This window comes from Nipponia nippon, unplaced genomic scaffold (assembly GCF_047370975.1).
Source record: "Nipponia nippon isolate SJK-2023a ecotype South Korea unplaced genomic scaffold, ASM4737097v1 scaffold_1, whole genome shotgun sequence".
Classification (NCBI taxonomy): Eukaryota; Metazoa; Chordata; class Aves; order Pelecaniformes; family Threskiornithidae; genus Nipponia; species Nipponia nippon.
The window spans coordinates 115,364,797-115,389,632 of record NW_028262290.1 but is presented as its reverse complement, the minus strand read 5'-3'; the positions used below and the strand labels follow the sequence as shown (position 1 = coordinate 115,389,632).

General features: G+C 41.3%; 1 protein-coding gene across 1 annotated transcript in view; it reads right to left on the bottom strand.

The window, feature by feature from the left end:
• The window catches only part of EPDR1 (ependymin related 1), a 30,977-nt gene extending 6,376 nt beyond the window's left edge, over nucleotides 1-24,601 (bottom strand). The window contains exon 1 of the mRNA XM_087749445.1: nucleotides 24,297-24,601. Within this exon, the coding sequence (XP_087605571.1) occupies nucleotides 24,297-24,601 (305 nt within the window). The remainder of the gene's footprint in view (nucleotides 1-24,296) is intronic.
• Between the last annotated feature and the right edge of the window lie 235 nt (nucleotides 24,602-24,836).

Below are 24,836 nucleotides of genomic sequence, written 5' to 3'. Positions count from 1 at the left end.
TGTAATTCCTTGCTTCATTCATGCTGCTGCCTCCATTTCCTGAAAAAAAAAAATGGCTTGTGTGTCCTTTGGACCGTGGCATCTTCCACTTCACAAACCTGATGCTAGCCCCTAACAGTATTCATCCTGTGCCATCAGCAAGATGGCAAGCTGGTGGAAAAGAGTGCATAATCCATGTAATTGAAGAGATGATGCACAAAAGCCAGAGGAGACCTTCTCTGTGGTATTTTCCAACTCCTCCATGTTTCTCTTTGCAGTCTTCACATTCTTTTGGGGAGAATGTAAAGTTTACATAAAATAGGGCTGACAACAAAACAATTTACAGTTTTAATTGTTGCACTATACAATTGCATCAGACAGGAATCACTTCACCCACCACTGACACAGAGGCATTTGAAGGTTGCACTATAAGAAATATCTAAGCATGGTTAAAAGCATCTGAGCAACATTCCCATCACTTCTTGAGAGGATCATTTATCCAGCATGTGGGCTGGATAGACAGGCTAAATGGCATTAGCCAAACTGAACGGTGATGAAGAATGTAAAAGGGGACAAGGAGGCTGACACTAGGCAAGCTGGGGCATACCTCTCACGGACAACCTTGCACAACACAGGAGGTAGCTTGTCCCGCTTTCCGTGAGGGAATCAGTCACCGGGAACTTCCCACATATTAACAAGAGAGGCTGACAAGCTGCAAGACTGTATATTTATTAGCTTCCCCATGGTAAATCATTCTCCTGCCCATATCTTAAAATATTCCGGCTTCTGTGATGACTCGTACCAACCTAAACTCACCTGCCATTTTCTTAGTCAAAGCCAATGTCTCCACAGTTGTGATATGCTACTGAAGCATTCAGTATATATAAACTCGTTCCTTACGTAAACCCAAGCCTGTGACCACGTAAGGACGTACATAATTTTTATATCATGTTCAGTCCAGAAAACATACTCAGAAGAACACTAAAATGCACTTATTTATGTGTTTGCAACGAGGCTCTAATGACTCAACTACTGTTCAGCTGGCTGCCCAGCAGCTCCCATAAAGGTGAGATGGGGAATGCCTTAGAGATGAGCCTGTCAATGTGTTTGAGATATTTGAGTGATAATACAGCCATTTTGTGAAAGAACAAAAAAGCAATACGTTAGCAAAGCATTACAAACTACTGGGAATAAAATTAGAACAATTACATTTCTTTTTTATCTTAAATCCTTACTTAAAACTTACTTCACACAGAAATTTTATTTGCATTTTTAACAATAATTTTTTCATGTTTTCTTTTTCATTATCCTTTCCTTTCCAAATTATTTCATGGAATAAATATCTTTTGTTCTAAATTTTGTAGCCTGTGAATTGATATCATTGCATGAGGGACATGTGCCACCTTTACTCAAATGAAACAGTAGTTCAAACTTCAATCTGACAAATACATGTATTTAACTTACAGCACATGGATAGCCACTGTGACTTCAACAGATGGCCTGAATACTTGCAGAAGGAGGGCCACAACCCAAAAAAGCCTACTTTCTTCACTTTGCTGTCTTCCGTGCAGACAGTAAGATGTGCATTATGAAACAACAATGAAAAGAATTAGAAAAATCCAGACAAATGAAACTCATCACCAAGCCTCTCTCTAGCACCCATTCTGCACAGCAAGAGGCTCCAGAACCTACATTTTTGGTTCTGGGAGTGGCAGAGCCAACGTATGTGGAACAGACACCAGTCGTACGATTTGATGTGCTGCTGGGATGAATTCAGCAGCTACAGTGGCAGGCACACAAGATGGGAACTGCAGAGAGCATGGCTCTACTCACTGTGCGTGGCAGCCCTGGGTAAGCAGTGAACATGATTTACACTGTCATTATTTAACCTGGATGTACCTCACATCCAAGTTTTAAAGAGAATTGCTCCTGTGTGTGTCCTGGAAATAGCAAGCACAGAAACCTAAGATTACACAGGATCTGAGTTTAACTGCATATGAAAGATGAATGGTTAAGTTGTTGTTTTATAAAGAGAATTATTTACCAGCCAAGATTAATAACAAAATGTGCATGAATAGAAAAATGACAATCTAGCATATTTTAAATCAAAATATTTAAAAATAATTTCCTCTTTTTTTTTTTTTTTTTTTACCAGCCAAGTCCTAAGTATACTGCCTCTATTTGTTTTAGGTGCCTGAGATTTCATTGGCTGCTTGAGGGGAAGCACAGAGTCCTGAAAATAGGTCTTGGCAAAGAAACAGAAGAGGAAATTATTTTTAATTAGTTTGTTTTTTCAGAAAAAGTAACATATTTGCAGCCTGTGCCCACCTCCAATATTATTTTTATAATAATTTCATTCCTTAAACTGTAACTTTAAGAAAGCCTCAAACTGTTCACTGGGCACCTTCAAACAGATTTGGAGAAGTTACTTGGACAAGTTACCCTATTTGCCTGATTGAGATTATTTCCCTTCCTTTCCTATCCTATTCCATTCTACCCTGACCTATGCCTCACACCCTTTGTACACTATGCCCTTAACAGGACTCTCTCTTGGTCCTTAATACTCCCTTTGTCTGTACTTGAAAATGGATACATTCCAGCATATAAAGACACATGCATGATTTTTGCTCCTATGCTTTAAAGAATTTCTTAACAGTGGACCATATTCTGCGCAAATAATTCCATTGACTTTGCTGAAAGTAATCATGTCAGACAGGTGGGATACACGCCGAGTTCAGTACTCCCTTCTCCCGACCTAAGGAAAGCATTTTTCTGAATAAGAGACCAACTGAATTCAATGCCAGGACAGAATACCATGCCCACACAATCACAAGGCGAAGCACTTGCATTGAGGCCATACTGCGAGGAGTGGGTGTGCATCCAAATACCGTCCTACTTCTGAGATTCCTCCTGAAATTTGGGGAGATAGTTAGAGGTGCCTCCCAGGAGACAGCCCAGATAACAAAAAGACACACTCTTGGACCCTCGTAAATAACTGAAACCAATAAACATATCTAATGACTCGTCTTTTGAATGGATTATTGTTCTGCGTGTTATAAATGCAATTCAAACCAATGAATTATTTTTTAATATTTGTCAGAAAAAAAGTCATTAAACTCTAGACCATGCTACCAGCTCTGTTTCAGATACTCAGTCTGCACTGAGTCCTGATGAAAAGTGCCCTATGCTGAGGTCCTTCTCAGCTGTCAGTCCTGAAGCGTGCTAGCCTGCCCATCACCTAATACATCCGCATGACTCCCAGGGTTTACTTCTGCATTTCCGAAGGCTTCCTTGTGAGTGTCAAACCTAGAAGGAAGGAGCTGTTTGCTGTGCAGTTGCCTTCGTAGTGACTCAGAGGAGCAGAGGTGCTGGCAGTAGCATGCCAAGAGGCACTTGATGTATCAAAGCACATCAGACAAGATCATTTGCTAGAGAGAAGCAAAATAATAGTCTGAGGCTGAGACTGGGTAAAAGAAATTCCTTGTGTGCTAAATCTGGCTCTGCATCATTTCGCTCTGTGGCTTTGGACAAGTAACTTAGTATCGGAGCCTTAAAATGCCTTTCTTGTTGTATATTTTTTGATTGCTGTAGCACTGAAGAGACACTAATGAGGGATCAAGAACCAGTTGTGCGAGGCATTGCATTAACAAAAAACAAAACCCCAATTCCTGCCCCAAAAAACAATGGAAGAATGGTTCTTGTAAAACAGACTTTCCTTTCCTGCAAAGACATATGGGGTTTCGTGCATCCAGGGCTTTAACCTGTTGATTCAGTTTTCCCAGCTGCAGTTATTGTATCCTTAAAACTCCCACTCATGTTAGCCAGGACTTATATTACCTAGTAATTATTATAAAGCAATTGAAAAATGAAAGCAAAATATTATGTGTGATTTGTATCAGAGATATTGTGTTGCTCAGCAGGGAACAGTATTTGATATTTAAGATATCAAGTTGAGGTCCCTGCAATTATTCCAAAACTAACTTTGCTTTCTCTTTTGAGATTAACCGAAAGCTTGAAGCATCTGTCTGCCTTTGTGGTATTATTTAATTCTTTGTCGGCCCTGTTTGTAAAAAGGCATTTTTAAACACTGTGAAAGAAGTTAGAAACACTTCTAACTAGAAGAAATTTCACTAAAAATATCCCAAACAAATTCTCTGTTCTTGTGTACACTGACGGGTACATCCAAGTACGTAATTCTTGAGTTAACTTGTATCGTCTTGATAACATACCCTACAAAATTTTCATAACAATACCACTAGTTTTTACATGTTTCTTACTGAGGAAGTACTGGGAGAATGGGAACCTTTACTAGAAGGATGACTACAAAACCTCATCTTCTCAGCTCTTCAGATGAAGAACATTTTCAAGGGAGCAAAGCTGCCAAGCAGACACGCAGACAGTTGATAAACACTCATCAGGTCAAGAACATTCATCTGCTTTTGGAAAGCTCTGCCGAGCTCTTTTCAAAACTGAGAAGCATTCGTTTTTCAGTATATTTCTGGGAACTCCTTTCCTCCTTCCCATGAAGTTTTCGGTAATTTCAGACTTCTGTTTTTCTTCTGGTGTATCAGACCTCAACAACAACAGTAATTTACCATATTTGATCTCACATGTTTGGCAGTGGTGTTGGACTATGGTATGTTGTACAAATACAGTATTGTGCAAATACATGTGACAGCAAATGTAATCTGATATTGTGTAAAAGCAGTATTTTTTAGTCTGACTTAAATCACTCACAGATTGTAACGGCCTTTTTTATTTTCAAGGCAACCAAGCCCCCTGTATCAGGTATCTAATTAGCAAGGTATTTGAGGAACTTTGACAGCACTACCAGTTTCCGAAGCAGAGAGAATTAGGCAGTTTAAGTCCTGTTAATTATGAAGTTCGTGTAGAAAGAAAACCTTAAATATAAGAATCGAAACCTGGAAAGTCAAAGCTACACCAGCTAAAGGATGACATATTTTTGTGATTTTAATTATGAAACTCAATAAAAAAATTATGCAATGTCTTATTCTTTTAATTGTTTTCCCACAAATTAGATTAGCTACTTTGGCAAATACTAAGGGAAATTAAGTTCTTCAGCAAGAGCGCTGTTTCCCTTGCTGTCCCTTTTTGGCTATTTGACACTCCATAATAATCAGTCTGATCCACCAAGTTGCACTGCTGAGAACAACACATTCTAATTGAAGTTGAAATTCAGGAAAACAATAAAGCATTGTGTTTAAGGGAGTCATGTTTTGCAAGGGGCTAAAAGATGCACTGTCCTTAATAGAGAGCGTCTGCGTGTTTCCCTAAGTAATGGTATTTTTGTGAATTGGAGCCCTCGGTCAGCAACGGCATAGCTCAAAAGGAAAGGAATGGAAGATGTAGCCAGAATACCATAATGCTTTCCAATGAATCAATGGAATCACCTCCTAGGGAATATGGTATATACCAGTAGAGCCACATGATATCAAAACATACTTGAGGTCAGAGATTATTTTCCTGTTCTGGGTTTGTACAAAAGACTAGTACTGTGAGGTCTTGCTGCCCTGACTAGGTTAATAATAATAAAGGTTACTGGAAAATCCCAGCACGGCTTAGAGGAGAACAAAAAGAATGAGGAAGGCCAGGATTTACCTCTCAATATATACGAAAGACCTTAGGAAGGACAGAACAATAAGGAGGGAAATGACAGAGGTACGTTATCACTTATTTATTACATTTCTCATCCTCTTTGTGTTATATACAGAAGGGAAGTAAATAACTCAATTGAAAGAGTGGATGCTCAAAACTGAGATGTGGAAATGCTCTTCTGAGTGTGCAATTATATTAAGGTACTTTATGAGCTTGGAAAAATGTAACAAAAAGGAAGCAGAAATTTAACACATATAGAGAACCAGAAAAATCATGGTTACAATGACTGAGAGTATCTCCAGAAAGAAAAAACAAAACAAAACAAAACAAACTAAAAGACATACCTGTCTTCCTGTTTTCAATTTTACCTCTAATTGTCAGATTTATCTGGAGCTTTCACCCCTTTCTCTGAATCAGGCTCAGAGACAGGATATTAAATTGGATCTTAGCTCTGCCCTGATATGGTAGTATCTGTTTTACACATCAGAAAGGCATAGCAGAATGAAGTCCCTAATCACAAATAACTAAACTTAACCAGTCTCCCTTTTCCAGATACTTACTTTGGAATAAAAGAATAATAACAAATAAACACCAATTTTTCAGCTAGGACTGGGCACTGCAGCTTCTTACACATCTTAACTTCTGTGTATAAACAGAGAAGGACCTTCAGATACCATGAACAGGGACTATATTAAACTCAGGAGAGCTATATTGCTCTTCATTGAGATTGTAAATCCCATCACGCATACACTTGGCCAGTTAGTTGCTTTTCAGTACGCATTCCTGTATAAAAAGTAATCATGAAGAAGTCTGAGGAACAGATTGCCCTTTGGAACAGATGCGGAGCAGGTCCCTATTCTGATAGAGCAAACTTTTCTTTCATGGCGGAATGTTCCCTGGAAAAATTTGTGAGGATATGCGCTTGTACCAGATTACTGCCCCAAGATGTAATGATTTCCACCTTCCATCTGCAATGATTTCCTTAAGAGGGATGATTCAGGTCTTTCAGATATCTGTCCAATGTAAAAAATAAAAAACACCAGGTCTATTTTCAAGGGAGTTTGGAAGTCAGGCCAGCTAGGATAATCAGACAACACAGTTTGAAAGCTAAGTACACTTTAACTTTCTAACATCTTTCTCCAAAGATCGGAGTGTAGCTTATTTTCAAATAAACTTTGTGAAAGATGGAGATTCACTTCACTGGAAATGAACGCCACCTGAAGTCCTGGCACTGCACTTCATTCTCCCTCCCCACCTCCAGTGTATAACTAACTTCTTCATTTCATCCAGAAGTCTTTGTGCAGGTCTTTTTCTTCTTCCTTCAGCAGCTATCAATCAAAAGTAATATTGTTTGCTGAGTGTATAAATTAGTGACTGGATTCAAATACAAAATGGTTGGTGAGTTAAAAGTCCAGGTGGGCCTGACTGAAAGTGTGCAAAATAAAAGAATTACAAGAAAGAGGGGAATGTCTCTGTGAGAGAAAACTCATCATTAGGGACAAATGTTAATTGCTCCATGGTTATAAAGCAAATGGCAGTTTGAACACATATCCATTGAGATGTGGTGCAGTACACAGTAATGATTTAGAAAGGCAAATTCACAATTCTGGGTCAATTAGGGAGATCATTTATTCTGTTCTGCTTAGCCCTGATGAGGTCAGAGTGGTAATGGTGTTCCTGATTTTGGATGCCACTCTTAAGGGAACAGCTAAACAGACTGGATATAGTCCAGAGAACAGCAAGAATGGTGTAATACGTAAGGAACAGGACCTACAAAGAAACTAGGCATGTTTATTCTACAAAAGGAAGACTGAGGTAGGACACATGATAAGCTGTCCAGTATATAAAAAGTTAAAAAAGAATACCAGTTTTTCTCCATGTTACCTGAAGGTAGCATTGGAAGAAAACAGCACCACTTTCAGCAAGGAGGGTTTGAGATCCTCTGAAAATGTCTGTATGTGTAAGTGCTGCAGGTTTCCGTGGAATCTTCTTAAGATCCAGCTTTTACAAGAACTGGTAAGAAAAACAAAGGTCAGAGACATCCCAAACACAGCTTTGCTTCTCTGGGATGGAGGAACAGGTTATATGGCAGCTCAGAGACCTTCCCAGCCTTACACGTAGGTGAGTAGAGAATATTGATGGCTGCTCGTCTCTTCTGGTAACAGACAAGGTTAATCAATTAGTCCTGACATTATCAGTTCTATGACTTGGATCCTTGACACTGCTACCTGCCCAAAGGTGCTGAACAACCTTCAGGGATCACTTTCTGAGACCTCTCAAAAGCAATGGTGGCAACTGTGCATCCTCTCTGAGGAGTCTCAGCAGAGGGCTGAGCTTCCATCTTATTTCACATGGGGAGTCTGGGGATTTGAGGGATGGTGCCATCTCCTGCACACTGATGATCCTCAACTCTGTTCGCTTTTACAGTTAACCCTAGTTACACCGTCACATTGTTTTCAGTGCCTGAATGAGTTAAAGACAAACACTGTCTAAAATCAGGACCCAGGGAGATCGGATTCAAATGATACATGTTCAGCATTCAAAGGGAATAATTAAAAGGTGAAACTATCTGTTAAAATTGCTCTTCACAAAACTGGGGTTTTTTTGGTCCTCCGTTGAGTTATTGTGCTTTTTTTTATTACAGCTGCCACTAACTCACAACTTCTCTGCCTGTTGTGGGGGACTTTCAGCAGTCACCACACATATACTGCTTGCAGGAATCCTCCGTAAGCAATATCCATGATGCATCACAAGAAACTGGCAGACCTCAGTATGTTCTTAAAAATCAGTTGGACTGCAAATGCATAAATAATTAATAGATGAATATGAATTTCAAAACCTTTCTCTTCAAATTATTGAGTACTTGCTTTAGGGTACACATCGGTATATTTGATGCAGAACCATTTCACAGATTATCTGTTAGACCATCACAGAAACAACAGTTGCTGAAGACATAGCAATCAGCTAAAGTAAGCATAGCTAAGAATACATTTCTATTTTTAAGAATGTTTATAGCCATTTTAATTGTATTAAAAACCTGACACATTTATTTTTCATTCAAGGACAGTTCTAAGAAGCAGTAGCAAGGAGGGCAAGACCTGTAAATAATATTGGTATAAATATACTGCACTGGCACAGCTGAAAGTTTTCCATTACTCAGGAAAAGGTCACTAGACCTATTGAACATGTTTAGACTACCCATGCTGCTTAAAACATGACAGAAATAGCTTTACCATTTAGCATCTGACAGAAATACAAACTGAAGGCTTTAGCAAACAGGTATGCCTACCTAATTTTGGGGTGTTTTCCTGACACAGAGCCCAGTGTCATACATTCACTGCCAGGGAGCCACAGTTTTCTTTGAGCTTTTCTTTATTAATATGAATTCAGAACTTTTGTACATGTCAAAATTATTTCACTTTACCATTCCTATAACCATAACAAATATGAAAATAACTCGTTTTTAAAATACAAATTACTTTATTGAAAATTTACACAGTGTGTCATATTTGCATATTGTAGTTTTTTGTTGTTTCTAATTGCGTTATTTTATACATTTAATGGGCAAGATGTTAAAAAAAGACCAGTGATTTTGAACAGCTTCCTATTTTGGACGTTCAACATGAAGATACTTGAAAAGGGCAAATTTTCAGGAGGACAATATTCAGTATTTTCTGAAATTCAGTGTGTCAGTGTAACCATTGCAAAATCGAGGTGCCCAACATTGCTAGACACCTTTTTTTCTATACAAAGACTGAATAAGAAACTCCTGAATTCTCTCCCCAGAGAAGTGCATCAGCAAAGGCACTTTTCTGCCCATCAGATTTTCTCTCCCATCTCTCATGTTTCCCCTGGCTGTCAAGAGACAATTGTTCTTTCCACATCGTAACAGCAGATCCTCATGTAACTGCCGCTGTTTACAATTTCCATCTACCAGCTATGTAATTAGAGATAAATCTGGCTGTATAACTCCTCCAAAATTATACATTAACCTGATCCAAAGCCCTGTGAAAGCAGCCAGAAAAGTTTCACTGATTTTTACAGATGTTAGATCAGGTGTTTATTAGCCATTCCATTTAGAAGAAAAAAGAAGCTGAAAAATGATTAAAACCTAACACAACTATCAACTTATCTCAAATGGGCAATCTGAGGAGATGCTGGAAGGCAAATATAACATGTTCTATGTACTCTCAATTCCCCAAAATGCATTTCCACAAGTTTAAGCTGTCTTTGAATATTCTGGCTTTCATCATATTTCTTGTTCTCTTCTTTATAGTGTTCTGGACTTTGCTTTTAGGCAAAGTAATTAATATCTTTATATCCTTAACTACAGACACTTAAATTATTTGAAACATCTTTTTGTCATAAAAACCCCTCTTTGGGGCCTTTTTTATGTAACCATTTGCTACAGTTAACTTCACAAAAATCCTACAACTCTGAGAGTATGAAAACTCAGAAAAATGAATTCACTTATGGGAAATCTTTGCAGCATTTTCATTCATCCATTTGTTTTCTGGTCTGCTGTATCTCCCAGGGTACTTGCTCTCCCAGGTTCTCTGCATGGCATTAACCCTGTAGTTCGACTCATTCAGTGAATAGGAAAGCGATTTCTGAGGGAGGGAGCTGGTAAGGAGCAAAAATCATAGAGGAACCTCACTCTGGCCAAGGTGGTGATTCAGTTGCTGCTCACCTCTTCTTACAAAAAGCATCTAGGTGGAGGTATGCCCAAAGCCTTGAGCAAGTCCTAAGAGGAAACCTCTGTGATATGTCATTTTTCTTACCCTGGAAATCCTCCCTATCCTTAAAGCTTTACAGGGCAGCAAGCAAAGGCTATTTTATATCACTCTGGTTATGACAACATGGTCCACCTCCACCAGCAAACTGCTTATTAACATGGCCATGCCTTGAGCAGGAGGCTCTCTGGCCAGAGACATGCTGCTCTGCTCCTGCAGGTCCCCTTCCCGACAGTGTCCCCAGTGGTGCAGGTCAGCCCTTCCCAGCAGAGCCAGCCACCCTCCATCAGGATCAGGATCAGGATCAGCATGCTTACTGCTGAAGAGGAACCGAGGATGGAAAAGGCTTTCTGTGCCAATGAAGAAGCCCCATGTTGTCACCGCCTGCCCCAGCCCTCTACACAGCAAGTGTATCTCAAAGGCATAGTAGCCAGAGGCTGCTATGATCAGCTTTCACAAAGCTTAACCTCTACATATGCTGCTTCAGTATAAACAGTTTGAGCTAATGATTTAAGCAGATTTTTGTCTTTATACTTAATCCTTGTTCATACACTATACTAATTTCCTATCAAACATCATATGCATATTGTAATGATGAGATATTCTCCCTCTTTTCATAATATTTTAAGTGACATTTGCAAAAGTACAAAAATGATCTATGCATTTTTACAGCCTGAAACTGCATTCAAAGATTCGGCGGAGGGGGATGAATTATGAAGACCAGACTGATTATAAATGGGTATATAGCAATTGAAAACAGCAGATAATTCATTAGGCCAACATGCAGGAGAACACTGGATATTTAAAGAACTGCCATGGTTAAAAAAAAAAAATAGCCAAAGGACATTGAACACATTGAACAATGTTTATAGTTACTATTGCTACAGTATATAAGCATCTCAGTTACAATACATATCCTGCAGAGACATAACACAAGCTTTGTAAGTGAATTTTTCCATTCTTTCAGGGGAAGAAAATACAGAGAACCAAACTGTGTTTCAGGCTTGTGCTAGACTTTCAAAACGCAGTAAGAGAGGGGATCCCACTTGACCCACCGTGGATCCCTTTATCGGGCTCCAACTAAGCAGTTGTCATACCTACATTTGGCAGTGCCTCAAACAGCAGCTCGTGCCTCCATGCCAGCTTGTATGTCACTTTGACCTGGCTTGACTATATTGGCACAACTGATGTGACAGACTGGATATCCTGAACGTATCTGAGTTATACCCTATTCTGCCTCCATCTCTGATGGCCAACTGTTTTCTACGTCAGAAGACTAGATTACTTACTTACATCAAGGATTTAGGAACTTAAACCAACCTGCCTATAAGGTATGTATGTTGTGAGATCACCTACTCTTAAAGGCAATGTAACTAACCAAAAAATTAAGATAAATATGTCAATAAACAAAGAATACTTGTAAACATACTGAGAATCAGTATCTACATGCTTACATTTGGTTTTGGAGACAGGCAGCCCAGAAGAGCAGTTAAAAAAATAGCAAGTCTTTCATCTTCTGCTATGTTGAGGCAGTTAGATGGTCCCTTACATTTTCACTCTTCAGTAACAAGGGGATAAACGAAATGCAAGGGGTGTCTCCACTCTCACATCCTTATCTCCTTTTAATCTCCCTATTTCTTTTTCCCCTCTATAAAAAAGTACAGGAGATGCCACACCTTCACACTTTTATCAAGCATACTATCCAAATTCGTCCCTTTCATTCTCTTCTGGGATAGGGAGGGTAACAAACTACCCTGACTTTGAGAATCCATGTGGTTTTGTGCACAGGTATTTAAAATGACACAATCAGGTGTCCCAGTCCCCAGATGCCACCACAGATAAGAAAAAAGAAATTTGTTTCTTCTACAGAATACGCAGGCCAACAAATCTGGATCTAATTAAAGCGATACATTAATTTGGGAACTAATTGTAGCAAGAATTCCTCATCCTGTATGGAACTCTACTTTCCAAATAATAAACATCCTCTGGGAATTACCATAACTACATAGCATGAGTAAACTTTCCAGTGCTGGCTGCCTAAAAGTATGGCAGAATCATAAGTTTCCTGGCAAGAAAAGTATCTGAATATGATAAAACCACAGTTGCAAATGGTATTAGGAGATACTGAAAGAATGAAAAATGCGATCTTTCTTTGCTGTGTTCACTGCATTGACTCTGTGCCCCATATGAGTGTTTCAAAGCCTTTAGAACTGCCATGCACAAAACTGCCCTTGGAAAACTTTGAGGAAAATCTGGCCATTCCCCCTCAGAAACATTAATTTCTGAAACAACAGGTATCCATACAAACAGCAGGTTTCCATGCAGACAGACTCCTTAAGAAGAAATTCCCAGCTGTTCAGGAGCTAAACACTATACAGGTCTCACAGTAGCTTTCCTGTGTAGGGTTTCACCAAAATAAATGGCAAATGCCAAGCACACCACACTTTCAGGAACGCTTTTATCTGCTGAGCCATCTAATTTTCAGACAAAGCAGCAACCTCACCATGAATTCCTACAACGAACTGACAGGAGGACAGCAGATAAGGCTTGCTAAGTATGAAAGTACTGGAACTGACAGAGAAACAGATGAGCAACATCAGAGACTGAAACCTCGGTGGAAAGTCTTGTAAGTGGTTGTCTTCGTTGCTATCTTACACCATTTTTTCTCTGCAACTGGTCCCAAGCTCAGAATAAGAACAGAGCAGAACAAAGGCAGAGGTTCTTTATTCTGCTAGTAAGTGGTACCATCTTGTGGAGGTGTTTTGGGGGGCTTTTTTTCTCACCTCATTAAAGCCTTAAGAAAAAGTAGGTTAGGTTTTAAAAAAAAGAAATATGTATTAGAAAACAGTTTGTTCCCAATAGACAACCTGGGATATTAGTTACAGATGTTATAAAACTTTTCCTGCTTTACTGCTAACTCCAGTAAAGCAGTTGACAGTGTGTTTTGAACATGCACTCGAAAATATGAAATAATATTTGGCAATAGCTATAAAGGAGTAGATTCTGAAGAGCACGTTACTGCACAAGAAGTCAATCAACAAGGGTCAGTGAAGCCATTTTTGGAATGAATTACTTGTGAACTATTCAACTGACCAAAAGGTAAATATGCAGAGCGTTATTACAATGTTATTTTTCAAATGGAGTAAAGAAACAAGGTTCATCATAAGTAACCTTAATATGGGATGTTGCAATACATGTGGTAATTTTGGTCTTCTGCATTTTTTTGCTATCAGTCACAATATCACATTTCATTATGAACTGTCCTCAGGATAAATAATACATGTAGAAAATAAGATATCCAGTAAATATGCAACATTACCTTCCATTTGAGAAGGGCAAATGAGTTTAATGAACTTAAGGATAAGCCACTTCTTGGGTATTTCATATTAAAAGACAATTTCAACTGCAATGAAGAGATTGCTTTTGTTCATAATTTAGGGAGGAGCTAGAGCAAAACAGTTTCAGCCTTCTAAGATCCAAAAGAAGGCAGCAATTGAGATTTTTACGACTCTTCCAGAATTCTACAAACCTTATGTGCATTTGTACCTGTAGTTTTTAGATGGCTCTTCGGGGACATTTGGGTTGAATCAGACAGTTATGCAGTTCTACACATATTTCTATTAAGTTTTGAAATGTTCTTTTTTATTTACAAAAAAATGCAGGCAGAGCTCCAGATTTAGAATAATTTGGTACCTATCAATGACATCTGATAATCCAAATCTTCTTAACTACCAAAATCTTACAGTTTTGTTGTTTGTTTTTTTTTGTCAGACAAGAAATTAATAATGTCCCAAGATCAGTCAGCTCTATGTTGTTTTATATGCAAAAGAAATAAGCTATACACATGCCGTGTGGTATCCGCACATATTACCAGTGACTGTTCCATTACTCTTCCAATATGGCAGTGCATACCACTGTCCCTCATCCACAGGGGTGATTGATTGGGGTAATTTCCAATCTATGCATCCACTCCCTTCTGCTCCTCCGGCATGGATACAGGGGCAGCAACACAGGGGGATCCAAGTGCCAGCCAATTATTAAAGCAACAAGGACCTATTCAGTGGGGAAAGGCAGAAGGCTGGATGGAAGTTCCCTCTGTGCTGGATTTGGCCCACAAAATATAATCTGGATGATGACAGAATGAAAGGGTAAATTTCATAAGGAATGAAAGGTATAAAATAGGCTTTCATGGAAGTAATAGCTAAGCAGATCCCGAGACATAAGAAATCTTAATAGCCAAAGACTGAAAAATTGTAAACACTACCGTGTGAGCACTGTACATGAAGAAAAGTGCCTGCCAAATTCATGTTCTGATGCCAGAAATTCTGAAAATCATGAAAATCTGAAAACAAAACCTGAAAAAGCAAAAATATGGTCATTGCTAAGTTATGGGAACAGCCCTACTGACTGTAGGAATGTTGCTAATAAAATTCTCAGAGCAAAAGCAAGAATTGCTAAAATTAGTGTTACCTTATCCACTTTTTCTGGTACAAGGGAAGCATCTTTTAATAATCAAGTGGGGTATAAAGCCAAATGTGTGCACATAACTTTCAAAAGAATGATTAAACTGATTCTCAAATAAATGTCAAGGATCTATATTTAGAAAAGATTAAAAAAAAAAGTACAAGTTCACATGCAAACAAGTCATTCTTTCTTTCTTACTACCACCTGTTATAAATTAGGTTTTGGACAAGTACAGTTATGCTGCTGTTGGAAACCCCTAATTTACTCCTGGGTATGAAAGTATAAAAGGTACCAACTCCGGAAATTAATATGCAACTGAAAACAAGGACTGTCTCACATGTTGAGCCTTCCGTACTTTCATGCATGGGAACAAACTCTTGGCAGAAAATCCCGTCCTTGACTTGTGACTCTCAGGTATCAGAGAGTAACCATGATATAGGCAAAAAGCCATCCTCCAGAGCCTTGGGAGGACACACAGTTTCCCTGTGGAATCTAAGATCTCTTGTCAACATACATGTATCTCCCCCAGGGCAATAAAAGTGAGGCAGTAAACAAAAACAGCTGAAAGAAACAGGTCTGCTTGGCAGAGATGAGGAGAAGTTTCACTGGGCAGTGGTACATTCAGGTTATGCAATGCCATGCCGGGCATAATGCTCCTTATTCTAGAAGAGCCAAAATATTGCACAAGGTGGCCCTGTTATACCCAGACATCACCCCCTCCCCAGCACGCCAGACACTATACCATGCCTTAAAAACACTTTGGAGGAGAAAATAATTTCCCCTTTGAGTTAAGAAGAGCAACAGGTAAAAATACTTTGAGAGAGAGAACTCGGTGAGTTGCTGAGCATGCAATTCCTTGCAAATCTACAGGGAAGACAAAGCTGAAGGCTTTCTGAAGATAGGGATGCAGCTGGCCAACATGAGGGTCAGGAGTTGGACTGCTGCTGCTGCAGCTACACAGATCCACAGCCCAAAAGTCACGGGCTGGATGGCCACAAGTCCGTTTCTCCAGAAAGCAGCCCTAGTATGACAGGCATGGGAAAAGACTCTTTCCTCCAGTCTCTGCACAGATCTGATGCCTTAATTGTGGCTTAAAAAGAAAACCTATTTTCTACTGTGTTCATCCCTGAATTGTCAACATTCCATTTCTAAGACTGCATCAGTTTCTAATCTTACACATTTACTTACATGCCTCATTCCTCCTCTTACCTCTTCACAACACCTGGCCGCTGTAGCAAGCATTCTTCTTTCCCAACGCTCTGTAAATTTCACCTTCTCCCATGTTATGTGACAGAGAAGTCCATTTATTCTGTTTCTGAATAACTCAGTATTATTTGCTATGCTACTGTCCTTTCCTGGATTGAAACATCTAATCATGTCAAGTTTAGCCATCAGTTTATAGCAAAATGGAGAGGATGGAAGGATACTAGAACTCTACCTTTCAATTGCATCAGCTAATGACCTGGCATACAGATAAAGGCATAAATTTGTACCATTTCATTGACTTCACTTGTCTATGAAAATGTCACCCAGTTGAAAACTTGTCCCACACAGTTAATAGATGGACAAGCCTGTTCATATGCAAACCAAATCAGTTCTCAGATGGAGTAGACAACTTTCAGAGCAGGATGACCTCTGACAGGAAAAAGCACAAGAAAAGCACCCTCTGAACTACAAAATAATAAACTTGTAATATACATAAACTCTCTTGTCACATGAACAAATCAATAGTGATATTAACCAAGGAACGGCAGTAGCACAAAAATTAAGTACATTAGTGAAAAAACAGACTGCAAAATGGAATGCAGGAAACTTTAACAAAAAAAAAAAGTCTTCTGTTCTTATAATTAAAACGTCCTGTCTCCTTCCCTGAACACTTCCTCTCCTCTAACTGGCAATCGCCTACCAAAATTCATCCTTAGAAGTGCTGGCAGAGGCAGGGTGTGGATCAGGTTCAGAGGCACAGGTTTTATCACTACATCTTCCAGTTCCACTCAGATGACACAACATTGAAAGCCATCCACCACAGTTATACCATTGCTGTCATCAGTGAGGCTAGAGGCTGAATGATGGTTTCAGTTTTGGCAGTGTGGACCAACCTCAGGAATTGAGGCCGAGTTTGAATTGGAAACAGAGAAATGTATTTCTTGTACGTACCTCCCACATATGTTACAAATGTGCATCTAACATAAAGTCCTGTGATAAGATCTTTGTGCCAAAGGCAAAATTCTCATCGACTTCACTAAGTCTGCAGCCCTGAGTTACAAAAGTAAGTAAAAAGTAAGGGAAAAATCTTTTGCTTGTTAACCAAAACTCTTCAGCTTTTCAGTATGCTCTCAACTGTAACATATGCAGCCATCATATTCAAAACCCTTCTCCTTTTCGCATATCAAGAAAAATACAGTTCAACTGCATATGGATGATAAACCGTGGGACTGAACAATTCAGTGTGTCCCCTGGTCTTAGCTCTCTCCAAATTCCAGGATGCAGTCGTACCTCCTAAATCCTGCTCCTGGGAAGATGCCACATCTGCTCCCCAGCTGTTGGGACAATACTGGAGCATATTCCCTCACCCTGCAACGAAGGGAGACCCGGCACACGCCCACCACTCAGCCCAGGGACAGCTACAGCCACAACAGAAAGCTGATGGATACGCATTGCTGGGAAGAGACTGTGCCCTAAACCACCCTATCGTGTCATGCACTGTAATTCCAGTGAACCAGACTGGGATGGGAAGATATAGGATAGGAAAGATTCTAGAGAGTTATAGCACGTATACTAACTGCATGAACGGACAAATTTCCGGAGGCTTTTCTGGAGGCATTTCAATAAATGCTGTCTTGAATACCTGAAATTCTTTTAAATTACTGGCCCTTTTACATTCAGGAGCCCTGGATCCTTAACTTAAACAGATTACAACTGAAGGACTAATGCATCAACTGGTAAAGTGTCCTTTGGATGCTTTTATCCCTCAGATTTCTCTGAAAGCAATGCACAGTCATTTTTTTCTCAGCTCACAGCAGTGCAAGATCAGCCCTACATTAGAAGATTATGGTTTATCCTTCAGAGGAGATAGTTTTTCAGACAAATGGCATTTGGTCCTGTGAGAATAGGTGTGATGTTGCCAGTTGCGCCACCTGAATTACACCAGGCCTCAAGCTGAATGGAGCCCAAATTAAGACCATGAATATAAAGATTTCTTTCATTGTGTTTGTTTAGCTGTGCAGTCACGTCACCATCAACTGTCTGCGTGCTGTCTGTGAGCACAGAACAAATTATGAAGTTGAATCTCTCTCTCTATTCATCTCCACTCTAAGTCTCCACCAAAAAAAAAAAAAAAAGTAAAAAAATCCCTGAATAAAAATGACAGTGAAAACACTGGTCTTGTGAAAACATTGGTCCACTGATCTGAGTTACAGATATGTAGGCATATTATATCTTCAGTGCAGTCCTGGTTTTGCTTTAAGTTTTTACCATAATATCCAATAGTATAAAACGAGCCATTAAGTTTCTATGCAAACACACAAAGAGTTCAAATAGACAAAGAAGAGATGGTAAGAGGGAAGAAGTATTCCCCTAACTTTAAGGGGTTCAGATGGATAAAAAGCTTAAGCCAATATCCACTAGTATCAACTGCAATATGGTGCCAGTGGCTATCATTTAACAATGTTTTTTAGAAAAACAAAACTTCTTGATGAGAACCTCTATTTTTTTTAAGAACACCCAGTCAACAATATCTATAACTGATGTGATAGTAATGACCCCATTGAGTGTCTGACACCAGTTTCTAAGCACACCAACCAGCACTCCAGCAAATTACCAATTTGGGGTCACTGGACACTGCTTATCTACATTTTCTCTCCAGCTTTAAAGGGTTTTGTCAATCCTGTTCTTTCAAACTGAAGAGCCAGTTTATTTTTTGCAGTTTGGGTGGGTGCTGTGTTTTGGTAGCGTATGAAATGGCTCCAGAGTACTTAGCATAAAAAAGGGGGTTGAGAACACTACACTAAACAGAATATGGCATCTCAAAGCAATGGATCTGCTTTATTCATACTCATTTATCTTTTTTTTTTTCTTTTTTTATTTCCCCCACAACAAAGATGCTGCTGTCCAAGGAAGTTATCAAAAGCATAAAACACAAGACAGCAAAAGCATTGCTAAACCAACAGTTCCCAGCTTCCTCTGATAGAGTCCATTTGCGTGTTAGTGCTGCAGCTCGATGGCTGAAGACTTTCAACCACCTCCCCCGAGCAGTGTTTTCATCTCTTCCCACCCAGCCCACCTGTAACAATGAAGGCAATTAGCTTCACTGCCTCCCTGAACTGTATAGCCTGGCTGACCTCCAACAAGATCAAGAACTTGGAAAGGGAAATGGCTGTTGCCTCTTGTAGGCAGAAACAAACAGAATGAACAGTCCGGGTGAGACAAGATGCTCCTCCATGCAGCCCTCATGGACCACGGCTCTCTCCTTGTACAGTGCTCTTCTCCAGGGAACCAGCCACTTTGGCAGAGAGCATCGCTGACAGACTCTGTAAACTGACTCGTAAATCAGCTTATGATGGAAATGCAAAAGTTGAGGCTTGTACAGCCAACCCTCCGTACCCCAACAGCACACAACTCTCACTAGAACAACTGCTGCGTGCTTCAGGCTATTGCCTAGCATCTGACTGCCAGCCCACATCCATCACAGCAGCTTTCCAGTGCCCCCTTTCCAAATGCACAGTTGTTAGCAGCAGCAGACACCTGAAAGAAACTGGTTCCTATGGGAGGAAAGTAAATGCAGGAGGTTTGAGTACCTTCCCTTAGTTCTTATTCTCAAAAGTGACTTATATGCACAGCAGCTTTTGAAGCATTTTAGATCCCAAGAACTCACGTTGGATTTAGGGAAACTGCTGAAAATTCAATTCTATGTTTCACTGCAAATTAAGGGTCTCAGAAGTTTGCATACTCTACATCATCTTAAAAAATGGGGCTTGGGTTCCCAAGTAACTTGGCCAATTCTGAAAATTTTACCCATGACCATCGTTCATTCCCCTAAACATTAAGTTGCAGAAACCACTCCCAAAACCAAGTCTGGGAAACAAATTTGCAGTCGCTCAGGGTAGCTCAATACTTAGCCTGTTGAGTCACCATAATGACCACAGAACGGATGCATTATATGATTTTAATAGGTCAGACACTGCTGTTTTTTCCTTTACGATCACACATCCTAAAACAACTAAGAAGTAGTTGAGATAAGTCAGACACGTGTGCCCACACTCTGTTTATTTTGAAAAGTCATCACCTCTTCTCCAGATGAATGCTGTTATATTTGCACCTGACCATACGCTGCTTCTCTTCAGTCAAGGACAGGGATTGACACATGCATGCAAACAGTGTGCCGGAATAACAGATGTATTTCTTTAAACACAGCTTTGTTGCTCCTCTATTGTACTAGCAGTTTTTGTTGCCAAGTGAAGGAGTTAATCCTGCCCATAACTGTGCCTGTCTGTTGCAAATTGAAACAATACAATTGAAACTAAAGAAATTACCAACACGCAGTTCTGTTTATAAATAAACACTGCTATGATATCTCCAGGTTGTTTTTCTGCTCTGCTGTCATGGTTGTTAAGACAATAACCCTAGCAGTCTCAAATACATAGGCATCCCAATGTGCTGCATGCTGTACAATGGCCCATGGAGGTTACATGGATTTTCTTCCTCCTACTGACTTTCTTGACCACATGGAAATTTTTTTTTCTCCACACCATTGCATTTCTCATAGGACAAACTGTTACTGGGCCTCCCCTGAAAATCACTCTGTGAAAAACAGTATGGAAGATAAGGGTGAAACTCCATGAATATGGCATGTGGTAAGTAACACCCCAGCCCTCAAACACCACCTGTGTGATTTCTGCTCTGCTCCCCACTTCATGCTTTTCTTCCTTCGTAACTGAACACTAATGCCTGTTGAGTGCCTTCAGCAGTGCCAGGCAGTACACTTCTTGCTCTGTTTCTCCAAGAAAATGAAAGGTGATGCAGGACATGTGAAGTTCTGGCCACAATGCAGCCAGTAGGATTTTTGGTTTAGACCTTTGTAGTGCCAGGATTTCTCACCAGTTCGCAGTGGTGTCATATTCAAATCTGAACCATAGATGTGACCTTAAAAATGAAACACTTTTTCCCCAACAAGAAAACCATGCTGATGACTGTTACCTATTTTGTGAAGTGTCCTGAGATGGTGGCCAATAGAGGGTTGAACACAAGCGAGGAAGGATTAATATACAGCGAGCACAAAAGGAAGTAACTCTATGTAGTAGCCAATAAAGGATTAAAAAACACGTCCCATGTTTAACAGGTAAGGTGACACAGCTCTGATTCAAGAGCTCTAGGGAACCATTTGAAGTGCTCTCCTTTCACATCATATAATAACCCTATTGGCATGAACTCTTCCAAATGCGAAATGGCACAATCTACTCAATAAAAACCTCTGTTTGTTTTCTTCTCCCTTCTCCTGGTATCAGCTGAGAGCTACACAAAACCAAAAGAGAAGACTGTCCCTGCCCTCCTTGTCTATCCCCGAAATTTTGATCCTGAAGGGGAAGGAAGCAGCAGGGCAAGGCACACTGGAGAAAACATAAGATGCAGAGTGTAGCTAAGGCTGGGGCTGTAAAAGAAGCAAGCAAGAAAGTTTAGTAATGAATCCAACTGGAATAGGTTCTCCTCTAAAAAGCTCAGCCTCGGATCACCATTGGTAGTTTTCTACACTCTAAGCCAGAGTGCAGGCAGTCAACAGTATGACCCAGAGAAACACACACCCAAGAAGCTGGCTGAAACAACCATCAGTGATTGCTTTAATGAACCAGCTCCACTTGGTCGTACAGTGAGCGAGGTGTGTGCTCAGGTGGCCGATGGGGAGCAGGCAGCCTTTACCAAGACAGTCACTGCATCTCAGGTGCTCTTGCAATGACTGGCAAGCAAAGCAGTGATGTTAACGAAGCAGCGATGGGATATTTACCTTATGGTTACTTTTCAGGAATTTACTTAAAACACTGGGTTGATGTAGGTATGAAAATGCCACATAGCAAATTACATGAATTTGAAACATATATCTGCAATAAAAACTGAAAGTTTCAGGTTTTCCTGTGGTTACGAGCCTGCAAGCCATTCCACACAGGCAGATCTTTGTGTCCCTGATTAACCTCAGTCAACTAACTTAAACAGGGCTGTGTCTGATTAAGGTCCACATTTGCAAGCTTCAGAAAACACTTTGTATAAAAATTTGGTTGTTGGCCAACCCTGATTGCTGCATGTCAGTTACATCTGATAGGAGCAAAATGTGTCCGTTCATGAGAATTTAGACTGAAATTTCCTTAGAGACCCGGACAGCACTGTTTTTCTTGTTGCTTTTGTAGTCACTGCTTCAGTGTAATTACCCTTTTCTTGCCAACATCAAAGTGGAGTGGGGGAGAGGTTATTTTTCAAAAGACATGATAAATTGATAAATCCCCTCGCCTCTGACTTCTGAAGGCTTCAGTTTATGACTCACTATGTCCACAGTGAAATGAAGTTGTGATCACAGCTCCAGACCCAATCCAACACACATTGAAATCAATGGGAGTCTTTCCGTTGACTGCAATGGAAGCTGGGTCACGCCCTTAGCAGACATTAGCTGTGCACATAACAAAACCACCCTCCAGTTTTGGATGGCAGAATATATGGTCAGCCTGGAAACACCAGGGATCCCTGAGGTCAGAGATTGTCTGCAACAAAAAGCTAATGCAGGAAAAACCAACAGAGAAATGCTTCAAGTGCACCTGTCTGCACTTTGCCTCTTCCTAGCCCTATCAGCCCAGACGAAACTGTGTCCAGAGCAAATATTTATCAAAAATGTAAAAAGAGCAGATCTTAGCAAAAGCCAAAATCTGGCCCAGAGCAGAAAATGTAGAGTAATTATTCAATCTTAAAATAAAGTTTTCAAATAAAATAAACATAAGCTTGAAGAAATGAGCTCAGTACAACTTAGAAGCTCGAAAAGACTTGCATCAGACTTTGTAGCGCAGTTTTAAGTTTGTCAAACATGAAGGTCAACCTAGGACTCCTAAAAGAAGGAGAGTATAAGCACAGCCAGTGTCCGACTCTAATGTTGTATGTTAGCAGACCAGCAGCGAACAACTGACCATATGTTGCCTTTAACATTCTTCATATGGCTCCTATATGAAAATAGTAATAAAGGAAAAAGCTTACAATGAGGGAAAAACTAAGCTTGAAAATGAAACTCATAAACCAGTTTTAATAGTGTTTTGGGACTGTCAGAGACAGGACTGAGGAAGAGCATACACTCTGGAAAGATGAAAACAATGACTATGTGATGTTGGTAAGAAATTGATCACTGTCAGGAAAAAAAGCCAGGAGCAAAAAGGAATATTGATCTTTCAGTAGCAGAGATCATTTAGTTTGGATGACACAGCATTTGTAGGCTGGTCTTCACCTTGGCTTATACGTCCCCAGGACTGACGCACTATTATTTGAACAATTTTTAGGTGGGAGAGGTGGAGGTACAGGCAGACCTGCCACCCTCACACTGACAGATATGTCTTGACATGGTGTCTGAGAGTTACTGACGCTCGGTACCCAGAAATGTCTCACTCAGGAAGGCCCCTCTGGGCTGATCATTTCTTCCACCCAGCCTGTCAGGGCCTGAGCTTGGCAGGTTGAGGAGAAAAAAAGAGGCCCTTCTTCAGTCAGCTTTTCTCTAGGCTTGTTTTTCAGCAAAATCAAGAAATGCACAATGACACAGGGATTTTGTTGAGTTAGTAATGGGCTTAACAGACACATACTTTATAAACTAAGAACAGGGAGGTCCTCCGGGGCTGGGCAGCCTGTGCAATGTGAATAAGTACGCTGTACCACAGGTAATAGATCCTGACACCCTGCACTGACTTAGCACTTGCAGGAACCGAGAATGAGCAGACAACTTGTAAAACGTGACTCAAATTGGTTAGCAAATTACTCGGCTAGAATCCCCCCCCCTCCCCGACATTATTCCCATGTTTGAGTGTAATCTCTTCATTATACCTCATTATACCTGTTATACCTCACATTTTGGGCTGTATTTTTGGACTCACTTCCCATTCCATTTAAAAAACAGAACAGCTGGGAGAGAGGAAATATCTCCGATGGTAAAAAACTGACACTGTTGATCATAAATCTCTCGCTAGAGTTATATATATATATATGCGGAGCACGGATATAAGTCATGCCGGTGACAGGTTTTCCAGCGCCGGTTATTCCCAGCGGCTCCCCCCCGCCGCCGTGCCCGGCCGCCCCCCGCTCTCCCCCGTCTCACGCCGGGGAGGTGCCGCCCCGCAACGCCGGGCGAGACCCCCCCTTCCCCGCCCCGCATCGCCCCGCACCCCCCCGGGAGGCGCCTCCGGGCTCTGCGCCGACCATCACCGCCCCGCCCGGCCCGGCCCGGCCCGGCCCGGCCCGGCCCCGCCGCGGGGTCCCGCCGCGGACACCTACTTCTTGCAGGGGATGAGCGCCTTCCTCTCCTCCAGGATGCGGAGGCGCTGGTTGGGGCCGTCGTAGGAGACGGCGGCCCGGGTGTTGCGGCCCGTGCCGTGCTCGTAGGACACGGTGCGCCCTTCCCACTGCCGCGGCGCCTGGCACGGCTCGGCCCCCGCCGTCGCCGCCGCCCCGCCGCCCCGCAGCAGGAGGCCGCCCAGCAGCAGCAGCCGCAGCAGCAGCAGCAGCAGCCCGAGCCCCGGCCCTGGCCCCGGCCCCGGGCCCGGCCCCGGCCCCGGCCCCGCCGCCGCCGCCCGCGCCATGCTCCGCGCCCCGCTCCACGCACGGCCGCCCCGCACGGCGCGCAGGCAAGCGGGCGGGCTGGCGGGCAGGCCTGCGCCGGGGGGGCGGGGGCGGCCCGCCTCCAAACCCGCATCACCTCAGCGGGGAGAGGCGGTTTCTGCTCGAGCTGCCGTATGCAAGCGGGATGGGAGAGCGGGAGGCGGTGGGGCGACAGGCGATGGGGACACTCGCCCCCCCATCACCCCCTCCTTGCAC